The sequence below is a fragment of the Corapipo altera genome, unplaced genomic scaffold (genome assembly GCF_003945725.1).
Source record: "Corapipo altera isolate COAL_440 unplaced genomic scaffold, ASM394572v1 2b, whole genome shotgun sequence".
In the NCBI taxonomy this organism is placed as follows: Eukaryota; Metazoa; Chordata; class Aves; order Passeriformes; family Pipridae; genus Corapipo; species Corapipo altera.
This window is the reverse complement of record NW_020884874.1, coordinates 1,438,915-1,454,013: the sequence shown is the minus strand read 5'-3', so window position 1 is coordinate 1,454,013 and position 15,099 is coordinate 1,438,915. Positions and strand designations below refer to the sequence as shown.

At 37.6% G+C, this 15,099-nt stretch overlaps 1 protein-coding gene across 7 annotated transcripts in view; it reads left to right on the top strand.

Moving 5' to 3' along the window:
• Nucleotides 1–15,099, top strand: part of EPHA7 (EPH receptor A7) — a 163,779-nt gene that overhangs the window by 120,719 nt on the left and 27,961 nt on the right. For 4 of the 7 annotated variants that reach the window (XM_027670144.1, XM_027670117.1, XM_027670150.1 and 1 more), the window contains exons 7-10: nt 1,244–1,412; nt 8,907–9,015; nt 9,714–9,769; nt 12,856–12,981. In XM_027670144.1, the coding sequence (XP_027525945.1) occupies nt 1,244–1,412; nt 8,907–9,015; nt 9,714–9,769; nt 12,856–12,981 (460 nt within the window). Of the gene's footprint in view, nt 1–1,243; nt 1,413–2,364; nt 2,424–8,906; nt 9,016–9,713; nt 9,770–12,855; nt 12,982–15,099 lie in introns of those variants that run through there. The other 3 variants (XM_027670123.1, XM_027670137.1, XM_027670156.1) reach the window with 2 other exon arrangements.

Genomic DNA, 15,099 nt, shown 5'->3' with positions numbered 1-15,099 from the left:
ATATGAAAAAGTTATTGCTAGCCAAGACGATGGGCTTGCTCAAATAACAGACTGGGCAGGAAAAACCATTACTGAATCTCAGAAAAGAAATCATATACTTTCTGTTAAACCTTGTATTTCAGCAAAAGCCTTTGCTGCTCTACTGACTGCAAAGGGGAAGGTTCTCCATAAATTTTAGCTGGTGAAGTACTATTGAAATGAGTACAAATTTATTCCTTCCCTCTGTATCTGTCTCATTAGCACTGCTGCATACGGCTCATGCTTCTCTGGTCATGTGGTGCATTCAGATGGTTGGTTAATTCATCTCTTCTGCCCTTCAAATCAGGGTTGCATCTGCCACCAAAAATCAACAGGGCTGCACATATCTATGCTGAAAGATAATCTATGTCAGTAAATGTGATGAATAAGTAGGGCTTTTTGAATACTGTAATGATCTGTGATACAGCTTTTGTACTATTTGAAAGTGAGTTATTACTCATAGGGTTTGTAATCTTACAGCTTTAATTTTGGGGAGTGTCATACTGAGCTTCTTTCCCTGGGTTCTTCTTTATATCATAGAGTCTAAAACTGAGAAAAGACTAAAAGCCAGAGGAAAAAAATCTGAAGTGAAAACTGAGTTAAGGACCTCAGAAATTGTACAAAATCCAGGCAATTATACATTGGCAATATTGTATTTGTTAAATAAAGATGTTGGAAGAGTAAAATGTCAAAGTAATGATGTCAGTCAGAGTTTTGCCATTCATTTCACAATGTCTAGGACTTCATTCATGATAACTTTGAAGTACTCCAGAAATAAGAAAAAGCTGACAACAAAAACCGGGTTAATGCAAACTGAAGGCAAGTTGCACAGCTATATGTTTGTCATGTTCTTATGATGAAAGAGTGAATTTCCCTGTCCTTGAACTGTTTAGACCCCACGGATCCCCCTGGAAATCTGCGGTTATTTCTCATCAAAATTTCACAAAATGTAATCAGAGCCTAAAAAGGAATCATTTTTTGTCTGGATGTTCTATGAGCAACAACATGAGCATCCCATTTGAATTTTATGTTACACTTAGAGCTCTTCATTGCACTGACAATGTTTTGTAATACTCCACAGAGTATGCTTTATTTTTTATGTTAGGGGAAAAGAGCATTCAGCAAATTGAAATAAACTACCCAGGCTGGCTGTCAGTTGCTGTTGTGCAACCATGATAAAATCTGATCTGTAAATGTCATTTAATCTTTGTCTTATTGTTTCCAGGATCAAAGGGAGAGGACCTATTCAACAGTGAAAACCAAATCCACTTCAGCTTCTATTAATAACCTAAAGCCAGGAACAGTGTATGTTTTCCAGATTCGTGCATTTACTGCTGCTGGTTATGGAAATTACAGCCCTAGACTGGATGTTGCCACACTGGAAGAAGCCACAGGTAAACAATTAGGTTTACAGGGAATTAACCATTTCTGTAGAGGTAGTAAGTAAAGCAAGAAAAGAGTTACAGGCATTATAATTATAATTACAATTAGAAGGAATGAAATTCTATAAGAAAGTGGATTTTTGTAGCTGTGTTTTGATTTCTTTCTCCCCATAAAAGAAGTGAATAGTGATGAGCTGAGTAACTCAACTAGATTCTTCTGTCACTGGGGAGAAGGAAGGAGGAGATTTCAACCCACAGAGGCTTCTCTGGGTCATGTTTTTCATTTGATTTCCTGAAAAAATCTTGATAGTTTTGTTTAAGCTGTAAATCCATCTTTAATGTATTTTGAATTCATTGGCAATGAATTGTGTCCTTATTTGCCTAAAAATCGTACTGATACCTTTTTTATTCACCAGTGTAGATATGTGCTTGCATGTTTAGAGAAAATATTCCACATTTTGCATCTTCAGAAAGAAACTCTTCCATCAGTGAGACCTGGCAGCTGTGAACCCATTCTCGGGAGCTGTCTGTGTTCCTGGCAGCTCCACCACTCTGTTGCAGACCCAAATTTGGTTGCCCTGTTTTGGAACATTTGCTTCAAGTTGACCTGCCTGACAGCAGGTCAGCCAGAATTGGAGCTGGGAATCCATAGCCTACAAGTTCAAAGGGTATGGATACCATACCCTCTCTGCACTCTATGCAGCATATCTAAGGTGCAGACGCACATTATTGCATCTTATTAATTGCAGCCAGGTGTTACCCGAACAACTTGTGGACAGTCTTAAAACACAGTGGTTAGGTCTTGATTCCACCTTAGTTTTACACAATATAAAAGCTATAAATAATGAATAATACCACATATTTAATAGACATAATTGAAATAGTAATTATCATAATAGCAGCAATAAGCTGTTATTACTAATATTATTAACTTTGTGTCTAATAGCATACTTTCCATCTGTAGAGTTCTGCTTTTGGAAGAGTCAGTAGCAGAATCCCCATTTTGCAGAATGGGAACCTAAGGTACAGCCAGAAGTAATTTCTTATTTTGAGTAGTTTTCTGGAAATTAGAAGTCTGTCATAATCAGTCATAAGTTTCTGCTAATTAGCTAATTTATTGTCCATAGTGGTTTAAAATTAGTTCTTAAAAATGTTTCCCCAGCATTTCCCTAAGTATCTGCATATTTTTTATATACTTAATGTAAGCATTCTGGTAGCTGCTAAGATTAGCAATGATAATTTCAGAGGAAAACAGTCTTGACTGGAGTTTGGTCAACATATGGAAGATTAGGAAATCCTATAATAAATGCATCACTGACCAAGCTCCTGTACCCTTTTTCTCACTCAGATGATGAAAAAATGCATATAAACCAGAAAGATGCTTTGCCAGCATGCACAGCAGGTTTTTTTCTTGTCACAAGCCAGCTTTGTGTTTGAGATGCCATGTAAAAATGTCCTGTGTTTTCATTAAAGAAAATTTTAAAAGTGGCATATTTTCCATTAACTTGAAAGGACACTATAAAATATAATTCCTATCAAGGAGAAGCTTCCACAATTTCCCATATAAAATTTTCAGAAATGATTGTTGGTAAAAAGATAGTAAATCTCATTAAATTCTTCTAAAATAGTTTTACACAAAAATATTTGTTTCTCATATTTATTTATAGTTTTATGAGAACTTGTGGTCTAATCAAATTAGTCTTTTGTTAGCATTTTAAATGAAGATCTTTATTGGATCATTTTTAAGAAATATGCCTCATGTGAAGTACTGTACTGTTGAACACTAAACCAGTATTATGCTACAGTTTAGAGGCATTGTCTTCTCATTATTCCAGTGGATTTCTGAATGCAGCTTTTAAAAATATCCTAAGTGTTTCAAGAGGAAAATGCACACATATATTATCTAAGAATATATATAATGACCATCACAGTTGGGTAGTCATGTTGCCTGCGTGGATTTCTCCTGGTACATAACTGGTTGGCACTTTTGGTTGGTGCTGTTAATTAAGTAGATTTTTGTATCATACTCCATTTTCTGAATTGTGGTAGAAACTGCATAGCCACTTTTCACTGTTTAAAGAACTACATCCATTATAATAATATTACTGATATGTAAAATATACATATTTTATGCCTGTATTGGAACATATCATATACATGGCATATTGCATAAATATTTATGTAAAAATTTCATAATTATGAAGTAAACATGTTTTATAAAGGCAAAATATTTCTCTTATATACTCTGTTTGCCACAGTTCAAGTCAATGACTCTAGTAATTGTATTTTTTTGTTTTTTGGGTTTTAGAGACAGAAGTCCCTCACAAAAAACACACAAATGCGTAGAATATCACTTAAGTGGCAATTTTATCTCTTGGTTCACTAAAATATTTAAAAGTCAAGTTAAATGGCTTGTGGCCAGTGGACCTGAAGATGATCCTGAGCTTTTTGTAATTTAAGCAGATTTTTTCACTTGCAGAATCACAGAATCAGTTAGGTTGGAAAAGACCTCTGAGAGCTTTGGGTCCAATCTTTGACTTTGTTATGGCTCTCACTGTTAAAGTAAAAGCACTCCACAAAACCTGACATGACAGTCTTTGCTTTTTCCTTTTGCCATGAATCAGTTTAAATCAAACAAGATTAAAGCAGTATGCATATGTAGCTTTTATTTCTAATGTCTGAAATAACAATACTACACATTTTTATAGAAGGCATAAAGCAAAATATTTAAGAAAGAAATATTGGGTGTACATGGCTCCAATTATAACTGCAGCTTTTGTGATGGACTTCACCAGAAATTCTTTTTTACAAATTGTACTTTTAGGTTGCTTACATGCTAAAAGGTTGCTGGAGCAGCAGCACAGCATTTTCAGCTAATATCCATTTCAAATTGTCCAGTGTGTTTAGATACCCATTCCCCATCCATACAACCATGTATTTAAAAGGTGGTTTTCAGTCCTTTAAATTAAGCATTGTGCATTGGATGTGCACATATCATAGTGCCAGACCAGATATCAGCCCATGTAGCAGCTCCCTGTCTTAGTCCGTGTCTGAGCACAGTTTAAGCAGAGGTAAGGACAGACTTCTCTGTCCTGCTGCTGATTCCCTGTCATCACCATTTGGGCAGCACCAGTGACAGGGAACCATACCATGTACTCCCTGGAAGGGTTTTCTGCATCACAAAATCATTCCTCTAAGAACACTCTAGCATCTTTATTTCTGCCAAACCACAGGGATCATTCCAGAAGCTGGGTTCTGATTTACCCTTACACTAACAGAATTCATCACATAGAAGAGAGAATCAGCAGAGTACCTGAACAGAGTCAAATGTCTTAGAATGGTGTCACTGAATTCATACCAGACCATGCCCACAATCAAGCCCCATTTTTTTAAAGATGTAAAATTGCATCATATAATACATTGCATCCCACCTATCTTACCAGTTGGCCAGTGTACCATGTCCCAAACATTTTCCAGAGCCCAAAAAGCATCCTCTACTTGCTTCCAGAATGTGCCAGTAGCCAAAATCTGTGAGGCAGTTACACAGAGCAACCCACTCACATATGTCAGCCTCTATGCTCTCATCTTGGCTACTGGATTAGGTGACAGGCTGGGCTGGGGATTTTTTCAAACATTTTTGATGGAGGAAGCTTCACACCCTTGCCACTGTGACAGGATGCTGCCTCCACTTTCAAGTGAGGTTTGCACTGAAGTTCAAAGAGAGAAGGGAACAGTTTAAGGAAATGCTGTATTTTACAGAAATTTGACATTCTTTGGGATTGTCTATTTTGATGGCCTGAATATGTTGTAGGAACTGAGTATTACTTACACACCTACTCTCCTGCACAAGACAGTCACCACTGATTTCTTAGAAGTTCCATGAGTGGGATACAGCCACACCTGCAGAAGCATCCTACTGACCTGGGTATCTCAAAAAGTTATAGTTACTCAAAGATAAGCATTCATTCTTTTCAGGTAAAGAGTAATATTAATAATGTGATCTTTCTCAACTGCATTAGGTAGAATATAGAAAAAATACAGAGTTTCTTTAGGAAATAAAATTGAAGGGGGGGTGTGTGTGTGTGTGTGTGTATGTGTGTAATTTTCTTCTAGTGCAGATTATTGTAAATCTGTGTAGTATAACAAGGGGTTTGTTATTGTGTGTAGAGAGAACAGTCGGTACAAGTCAGTGTCACTGCCAAAATAAATCATGTTGATTGGTTCACTTATTCCAAGAAAAAAATGGTTTATTTGTTTCTATGGGAACTTCTGAAGTCTGCAACAGGAACCCAATTTTGTGAAATTCATAAAATCCTGTTGTAGACATTATAGTTCAGTTACCACTGCCAGCAGTAATTCCATCATACCGTCTATAATTTAGTTTACCAGCTATTAGTTAAGTTTCCTTTTGTTTTTTTTTTCTTCTCTTTCACCTGTCTGCTACATTTCGATCATGGGGTGGTTTACATGGCACCAGGCCTGCTGGAGACAGATAGGGATCACCTGTCTAAAAGGGGGAAAAGGATTCTAGTCTGTGAGTTGACCAGGCTGATTGACCGGGCTTTAAACTAGGTTTGAAAGGGGAAAGGGATAAGACCAACCTTTCTAGAGATGAGCCTAAGGGCAGCATGCCAGTGTTGGGGGTGAAATCAATAGCCCAGTTGCAGTGCATGTACACCAATGCATGCAGCATGGATAACAAACAGGAGGAACTGGAAGCCATCATGCATCAGGAAAGCTGTGACGTAGTCACCATCACAGAAACTTGGGATGACTTGCATGACTAGAGTGTTGCAATGGATGGCTACAAGCTCTTCAGAAGGGACAGGAGAGGAAGGGGAGGTGGTGAGGTAGCTCTGTACAAGACTTGTGCAAGACTTTAACTTGCCAGATGTCTTCTGGAAACTGAACACAGCAGAGAGGAGGTTGTCTAGGAAGTTCCTGGAGTGTGTGGAAGATAATTTCCTGACACAGATGGTAAGGAAGCCTACCAGGGGCAGTGCCCTGCTAGACCTTCTCTTTATGAACAGAGAAGGGCTGGTGGAAGATGTAGTCGGCGGCCATCTTGGGCATGTCAACCACAAAATAATTGAGTTTTCAATTCTTGATGAAGTAAGGAAAGGGGTCAACAAAACCTCTACCTTGGATATCCAGAGGGCAGACTTTAACCTGTTCAGAACACTGGTTCAGAGAGTCTTTTGGGAAACAACCTCTAAATACAAAGAGGTCCAGGAAGGCTGGCCATATTTGGAAAGGAAAACTTAAAGGCAAAGGAGCAAGCTGTCCCTATGTGCTGAAAGATGATCCAGCAGGGAAGAAAACCATCCTGGCTGAATAGGGAACTTTCACTGGAACTCAGGAAAAAGAAGAGTTTATGACCTTTGGAAGAAGGGGCAGGCAACTCAGGAAGAGTACAAGGATGTCATCAGATCATGTAGAAAGAAAACTAGAAAGGCGAAGACTCAGCTAGAACTGAATCCGACCCCTGCTGTGAAAGATAATTAGAAGTGTTTTTATAAATACATTAACAACAAAAAGAGGGCCAAGGAAAATCTGCATCCTTTTTTGGATGCGGAGGAAAACATTGTAACCAAGGATGAGGAAAAGGCTGAGGTACTTAATGCCTTCTTTCCCTCAGTCTTCAGTAGTAAGACTGGTTTTCTTCAGGGCAACTAGCCCCCTTAGCTGGTAGATAGAGACAAGAAGCACAATAGACACCCTGCAACCCAGGAGGATATATTAGTGACATGCTGTACCACTTAGACGTTCACAAGCCTACAGGGCTTGATTGGATACAGACAAGGATACTAAGGGAGCTGGTGGAAGAGCTTGCCAATCCACTCTCCATCCTTTACCAGCAGTCCTGACTCACCAGGGAAGTCCCAGACAACTGGAGGTTGGCCAGTGTGACGTCCATCTACAAGAAGTGTTCAAAGGAGGATCTGGGCAACTACAGGCCTGTCAGCCTGACATCAGCACCAGGGAAGGTAATGGATCAGATCATCTTGAGAGCCACCACACAGCATGTCCAGGATGACAAAGCAATCAGGCACAGACAGCATGGGCTTACAAAAGGCAGGTTCTGTTTGACCTGTGCAATCTCTTTTTATGACCAGGTGACCTGCTTAGTGGAGGAGGGAAAGGCTGTGAATATAGTCTACCTGGCCTTCAGTAAAGCCTTTGACACTGTCTCCCACAGCATTCTCCAGGAGAAACTGACAGCCCAAGGCTCAGACGGATACATTCTTCACTGGGTTAAAAACTAACTGGATGGCCAGGCCCAGAGAGTGGTGGTGAATGGTGCCACATCCAGCTGGCAGAAGGTCACTAGTGGGATTCCCCAAAGCTTAGTGTTAGGGCCAGTACTGTTTAATATCTTAATCAGTGATTTGGACAAGTGCACCCTCAGTAAGTTCACAGATGAAAATAAGTTGGATGGGAGCATTGATCTGCTGGAGGGTAGGAAAGCTCTGCAGAGGGATCTGAATCCGTGGGCTGAGGCCAACTTGATCTTGGAGGTCTTCTCCAACCTTAATAATTCTATGACTTTATGACTGGTGCCTGGTGTCTCCTCCTCTGTCCATCTGCTGGTCTAGATCCTCACTTATAAATCAACAGAGCTCCACTGAGTTCAGTAGCACTGTGCTCATTTAATACAGCTGAGTACATGGCCACCCTTAGTAGATGTCAGGCAAGCAGTGTATTTAATGAGCCTCAAGGTTTCTCAGACTAAGTATTTACATACTCAGTTTACATTAACGTGGCATACATAAATTCATATGTATTAATAGAATTGGCATATATTAATAAAAAGAGCCATAACGTGTGGCTATTTTAGCATATAAATTCTCTGAAGGACGGAGAAGTCCATTTTGTATATATGGAAGCACCTTTTTGTTGCTAACAGAAACAAATGATAAGTAATAATAGCTATTTACAATGATTATTAGCAGTAAGAGATTGAAATATGCTAACTAGGTAGTCTGTGTTAAGAGCATTTCAGCTCAAACATTTTTCTCAGAGTTAAGACACTATTTTCTTGGAAACCATGAAAGTCATATCAAGGAGCTTTAGAGGGAAAGCTTGAAGCAGAGTTCTTCAGGGATTACGCCTCTACTGTACCTTCTCTACAGGAATATCCAGGTCTTACATCTTAGCAGGGAGTCAACAACTGAGCAAAACGGAAGGCAGCACAGCAGTAGGAGGGAGTGGAAGTGACTGGTGCTAGCGGTACTGGCTTTCAGCTAACGGCTGTACTGCTTTGGCCAAGGAAATTCCAGCTTGGCTCCTTTTTATTCAGTGTAGACAATCATTTACTCATACAGCATTGGGTTAAATTTCCAATGAAGGCCCTTCTTTAGAGTAGTATTATCAATATAATAGTTTCAGATAAAAGCAATCTACAACAGTAGACAATCTACAGTTCATGATGATTGACTTAAATTTTTGCAGTCCCTTTGTAGTGATTAATTTTTAACTAATCTCTTCTCTGTGCTCTGTTTGTAGCCACAGCTGTTTCCAGTGAACAGAATCCTGTTATTATCATAGCTGTGGTTGCTGTGGCAGGAACCATCATTCTGGTCTTCATGGTGTTTGGTTTCATCATCGGACGAAGGTATTGCATCTTTCACAGGCATTAGCACATCTGACCCCACTCTTGTGAACTCTTCAGACATAGTCTGTTCTGGCATAGTAACTTGCAAAACTAAAACAGAAATAATTTTTAGTAAGGACAGTTTTCATTTAAATTCCCTTACCAATTATATGGTTTGTCCTATTACCTTGGCAAGACACTTAAATCAAGATGTTCTTTTTGTCCTATGTAAATGTGCTGTAAAAGGAACCCCTAGCAGGTTCTTTAACTGTACTCCTCAAAATCCCTCTTCCTGTTCGGTTTTCTCACATGGAGAAATCTGACACTTTATCTGATCAGCCTTTAAATGACTTTACATTCAAGAAAAAAATAGACACAGCAGTAAGTTTAAGAATACCCTCATATAAAACAGTCTTGTACTTTCAAGTTCTTTAATCCTCTGTTTTATCTGTTGAAGCTTTTTACCAGAACTGGAATTTTTTTCTTTAGGACCTGTCCTGACTGGTATTTGATACAAAAGCCTTTTGATTGCACTTGTTCATGATTTATTTAAAACTCTGCTGTCAATAGAATTATAGGTGAAAGTTTCAAAGGGCCTAGAGCAGTTAGGTACTCAGTGCCTGAAAATCCCAGCCTGCAGAACTGATTTTGTCAGGACTTTAGACATGAGAAGTAAATAATTATTTACCAGTAAAACTAGTGGTTTACTTTCTTTTCAGGCATTGTGGCTATAGCAAAGCGGATCAAGAAGGGGATGAAGAACTTTACTTTCATTGTAAGTGTTTTGCTTTTTTTTCCACCTTTTAAAAATTCCCAACCACAGTAGTGTAGACAATACTACAGTGTAGACAATACCAAAACAAGACTCCATGAAAGACAATGCCATAGGAAATTCAAAAATGCTGTGTAAATAACAAGCAGGAAGTTAAACACTGTAAAAATGTGACCTACAGAAAAGGAATGCAGATTAAAGACAACATTGCTCACACAGATGGTTTTATTTCTATACATGTGTATGATACACTGTTGTTTTCATTCTGCATTTTTGTTTTCTTCTTGTTGCTTTGAATATATGTTTCACATTGTCCTAATGATCCCTCTGAGGTGCAGTATTCATGAGACCTTTGCCTAAGATATCTTTACCTCAGGCAAACTTCAGATTGAGTAACTGCATCACCCTAAAAATGAAGCTGTTCTGCTCAAAAGCTGTTTTTTGCTGCTGTGAATACTGTACCATCAATATTTACAAAACGTAATATCCTTAAAAATTGAATATTTAATATGAAAAGAAAGAGCATCCACTTTGTTAGTTTGGATTCTAGAATCACTTACCTAGCCAACAGTAGCACCTAAAGCCTCTTTTATTAAAATTACATCTACCATCTGAACTTATACTAGAATGGTGGGAAAATTCAATAAAACACATCTTTCTTGGGTTAATGACAATTGAAAATGTAAGGGAAATATAAAGGAAAGATTATGCAAGAATACTTTCATTTTTATCCAAATATTGTTTAAAAAATTTCTTATTTTAGCCCTTTCTCATTTCTACTGCTTTCACTTTTAAAATCCCCATTATGTCCTTGAAGGAAAAGATCGGCTATGTATTCTTGTATTTCATTATATATACAAAAGGAACATGCTAGCTAAATAATTTCTTTCCTTATCTCCATTATTGGTGACATTTGGTTTTGTTTCAGTGAAAATGTAAATTAATTAATATGAAACCTGCTACTTAATATTGATAGTTGATCCAGAAATATATGTATAGACTTTATAGATGTTCATTTCCCTCATTATCCTTTCAAGAAATCTGGTTATCCAGCAAATCAGTGAGAAGATTAAGCATACACAATCTTTTTTTAAATCACGGTACAAAATACAAGTAACTTTTTGCCAAGGTAGTTTTTCATCATCTGTTGGTTGTAGATGTAGTATTTAATTTCATTTGATAACCATGTAGAGAATAAGATGGAACCCACTGCTGTGGCCACCAGCTTGGTCACAGAGCTGTGAACACCAGTTTGGTGGCGTTTTGCTCCATAACATCTAGACAACATTCTTCTGTACTGAGGCACCAGATTTTCGAAAACATAACTTAGAACAATCACTTGCTTACAACAAAAACTTACAAGAGAAACATTTTTTAAAGCAGATTTTAAAGCACTGCATCATAGATTTCATTTCAGTTCCCTTCAACTCTCTGTGACCTCAAGTGCTACACTTGAAGATACAACTACAGTGGAGGAGTTTAGTCAAGCAATTCAGATTTATATTTGGGTTCCTCCTCCCATTTTCATCTAGTATTGTCTGCAAATGCAGGCCAGCATTATTTCACATTGCTATGCCAGGATAGCCTTGACCTGTCAAAATGTTGTATGACAGCTTGAATAAAAAAACATTAGAGGCCCACCTGAGATTTGCAAGGTTACTTCCAATCCAGACCCCTTATCACAAACACAGGAGGATAGTTCCTTCTCCGCCCTGTTACCTAAAAGCATTATTAGAACTGATCGACCTATGGCTTTATTCTCATTTTCTCCAATGTCTTTTAGTTTTAAGGAATAAATATTAATAATTTTTAAAAATTGCAGTATTGTCAATACAACTGGAAAAACATCTATTTAACCACATGATATGACCGATAGTAACATCTGGGCAACATTTCAAATAATTTCTCTGGTTGTAAATTCATTAGATTACTCAACCAATTTCTCTAGGTTTTTTCCTTTTATGAGGGTTTGTGTTTGTGTCATTAATACCATCTGAAAAACAAATACACACGATTGCTAAGCTATTTTTCAATATATTTTCAAATTTAAAATATTTTATGTTAAATTAAAAGAATACAAAGCAACTGTAAATTATTTATGTTTTGTCCTGACTTTTGTTCCTGTTCTTGTATATCAACATATCAATTAGCAGAGAAACATTTTGCATTTGGATATTGAATTTTAATTCACTGATTTAATTAAAGTCAAGAGTATAATCTTTGTGAGCAAATTTATTTTGTAAAAATTTCTTGATTAGTAGATTTTCAGGGTTGCTCTACTATCACCAGGAGTTTCTACTTTGACCAAAAGAGCAGAAAATAATTTACCTGAATCATTAGCAAACTAGGGGCAAAAACTGCACACTGGCCAGAGCACTATGCTGCCTGAGTTGTACTAAATGTTATACTAAAAATGAATGAGCAAAATACAAGTTGCCGCATATTTTTCACTTTGGTACTTGAGAGGGGAAATATTGGTACCACAGAGCCCACTTTCCTTCCTATGCCTTTACAAGTTGACTGCAACATGTTCATATTATACTGCAAGAAACATACCTAAGGATATAATTTTTAAATGCTGTGAATACTTTGACTATTGCCACAGTCTACAAAAAATATTATATTCAGTAGTTTAAGCAAATTGAAGAAGGTAAAGAAATGTTTCAAATCTCACTAGAAGACAGAAATAACATGAAGAAATGCTGTTTATGCATCCTAGGACAAAAGGATAAGCTGTCCTTACACAGAAAAGAAACTTTTACCTCCTCTGCTGGTCTTATACCCCTTCCCTGCTTTGTTTTTACTCCCACTCAACCCTTACATTTTATTCCATTAAGCACTATTTAATGTTTATTACTTAGTTCAAGGTGGAGATGTTAATCATTTTTAGAGATGGGATTGTGTACTTGTGTCAGCATGCTTGCAGATGATGCCTAAAACTAAGGTTGCTTCTCAGAGCGGCTCTGACTCAGGCAGCGTGGAAACAGGTTCACTCTTCCAAGGAGCACTCTGCATAATGAAATTCCTGGGCTGACTGCACAATAAGTGCTTTTGCTTCATCACAGTCATGCTTTCTTACATCATTACAGTTAAATTTCCAGGCACCAAAACCTACATTGACCCTGAAACCTACGAGGACCCAAATAGAGCTGTCCATCAATTCGCCAAGGAGCTAGATGCCTCTTGTATTAAAATTGAGCGTGTGATTGGCGCAGGTAAGGCTGCCGTGGCTTTCTGATTCAACTGTTCCATTTAGCTGGGATCGAAACTCATACATCATAATGACAGGCAAATAATTATACCTCAAGTATAGAAGAACTTTTTGCATTTGCTAGAGTGGTTAAGAGCAATGAAGCTGCACTCACTTCTAAAATGTAAAAACAAACAGGGGAAAAGCCTAACAAAAGAAACAAATAAATGAGTAAATTAAAAGTCTTGCTTGACATTGAAAGCTTGTGGATTTTTATCCTGTATCTGAGGTTAAAAATGGAACTGGGGGGAGTGGGCCAGTTTTGCTGCCTATTATTTACTGTCAGAGTAAAGATGTTAGGAATTTGTGCAGATTCTGCTCACTTGCCTTTTGCAAGAGGGGTTTTTGACCTCTGAAGCTTCATTCATGTGAGTAAGGAAAACTGGCTGCAGCACAAAATCTTAAGCAGAGACTAGGAAGGTCTTGTTTCTGTATAACAAAATCTTCCCTAAGGCTGTTTTTTTTCTTCTACCATTTTTCTTTTTGATATTTTATGAATACAAAAAGTTATTGTTTAACTTCTTATGACTGATTGTAATTGCTTCAGCACTACATTGCTTTTCTTCCTGTTGAGCTGTCTACCACCTACTTAAACCATGATGTTCATGCTCTAAAAAGGCAGTTTCATTTGTTTGCATTAATAAGATATGTGACATTTTTATTGCACTACTCCATGTAGTGAAATTAAGTTTCCATGGGTAAGAAAAATATCAAATATTTTGGATTCCTGGAGGAAAAGTTCATTTGCTTTCCTGTTGTTTTATGCAAGTATTAGTAGAATACTTTCTAAATCACCCTGTAGTTTGGCGCTGTAAATTACATACTGTGATATTATTTAAAAACAGAACAAGAAATATCTCTAAAATAAGCTGATTTACCTGTAAGAAAATCTTTAGACTTAAAATTCACGCCTTTTCAAAGTAACCCCACTCATGTTGAATCATGTCTCAATCAAGGAGTAGTAGCATTGAAATTAACCACACTGCTGAGCAAATTATTCCTTCAGATGAGTAAGAGTATAAGAATTTAGCCCTTGCTAACTAGGAATTTTTGTGATGCTAGAATGACAGCATCTCCTCTAAAAAATACACAATATACAAGATTAGAACAGACAAATTTCTGAGTTAGAAAGCTACCAGCACAGCAACAGTTCAGAGCGCAAAGATATATTCAGTTGGATTTTGCCAATGCCTTCTGAGCAAAATGCTGAAAACACTGCAGAGTATACAGTTTAAAATGTATCTTCACTGTTATGACAAATTCCAGAATGTTAATTTTGTTGACTGCAGATGAATTTAGTCTTGATTTTAATGAGTATAACTGATAGCAAAATTAACTAACGTGTGTCAGTAGTCATTCTGAAGAAAGTTAACTAGAAGTGCAGTGGTGAAAGCATATTTTGTGTGGCATTTAGCAATGGCTTTAACCTGTTGATGTAAATAGCAAATAGGAGTGAAATGAAATTCAGTCCAGGAACAACAGAACGTTAAAGAGCCAAAGCAGCAGCTGAAACTCATACATCAAAGAAGAATATGGAATTTCTGCTAGTGACAGCACCAGAAAAGCCACTTAGCAATCTCAGTGTTCATCAGCAATGCTGACCACATGAGCTATTGAGTAGTGCCATGTCTCTCAGACAAATAGGGTGCAAGTATGCTTGTGCTCAATTTGCATGAGGGATATGTGCTTTCCTTGCCAACATTTTCATTACCATCCCGCTGTGGCCACCTGTCAGATACAGAATATGGTGTCCACTATGTTAAGTTGTTCATACCACACATCCTTTGTTTTAGCCTCTGCCTTGTTGACATGCTGAGCTAGTGGCTGTGCGGCTGTGCAGTATTCCCACTCTTCTTGTCATATTTTCCGGTTCATTTTTGGGCATCATTTCAGCTGAATATACTATTTTCTTGGGAATAAAAGTAGTTCATTGGCTAGCATCCTGGCCTGAAATGCATAACGTACAAGTTCAACTTTCTGTTTTGCCGGAGTGTGCATGATCTGCTTTTGGAAATCAATCAAAATCAAATCACAGAGAACTGGAAAGGAGTTAAGCCCTAGTGTCTTCTGTGCCAAGTGTCCT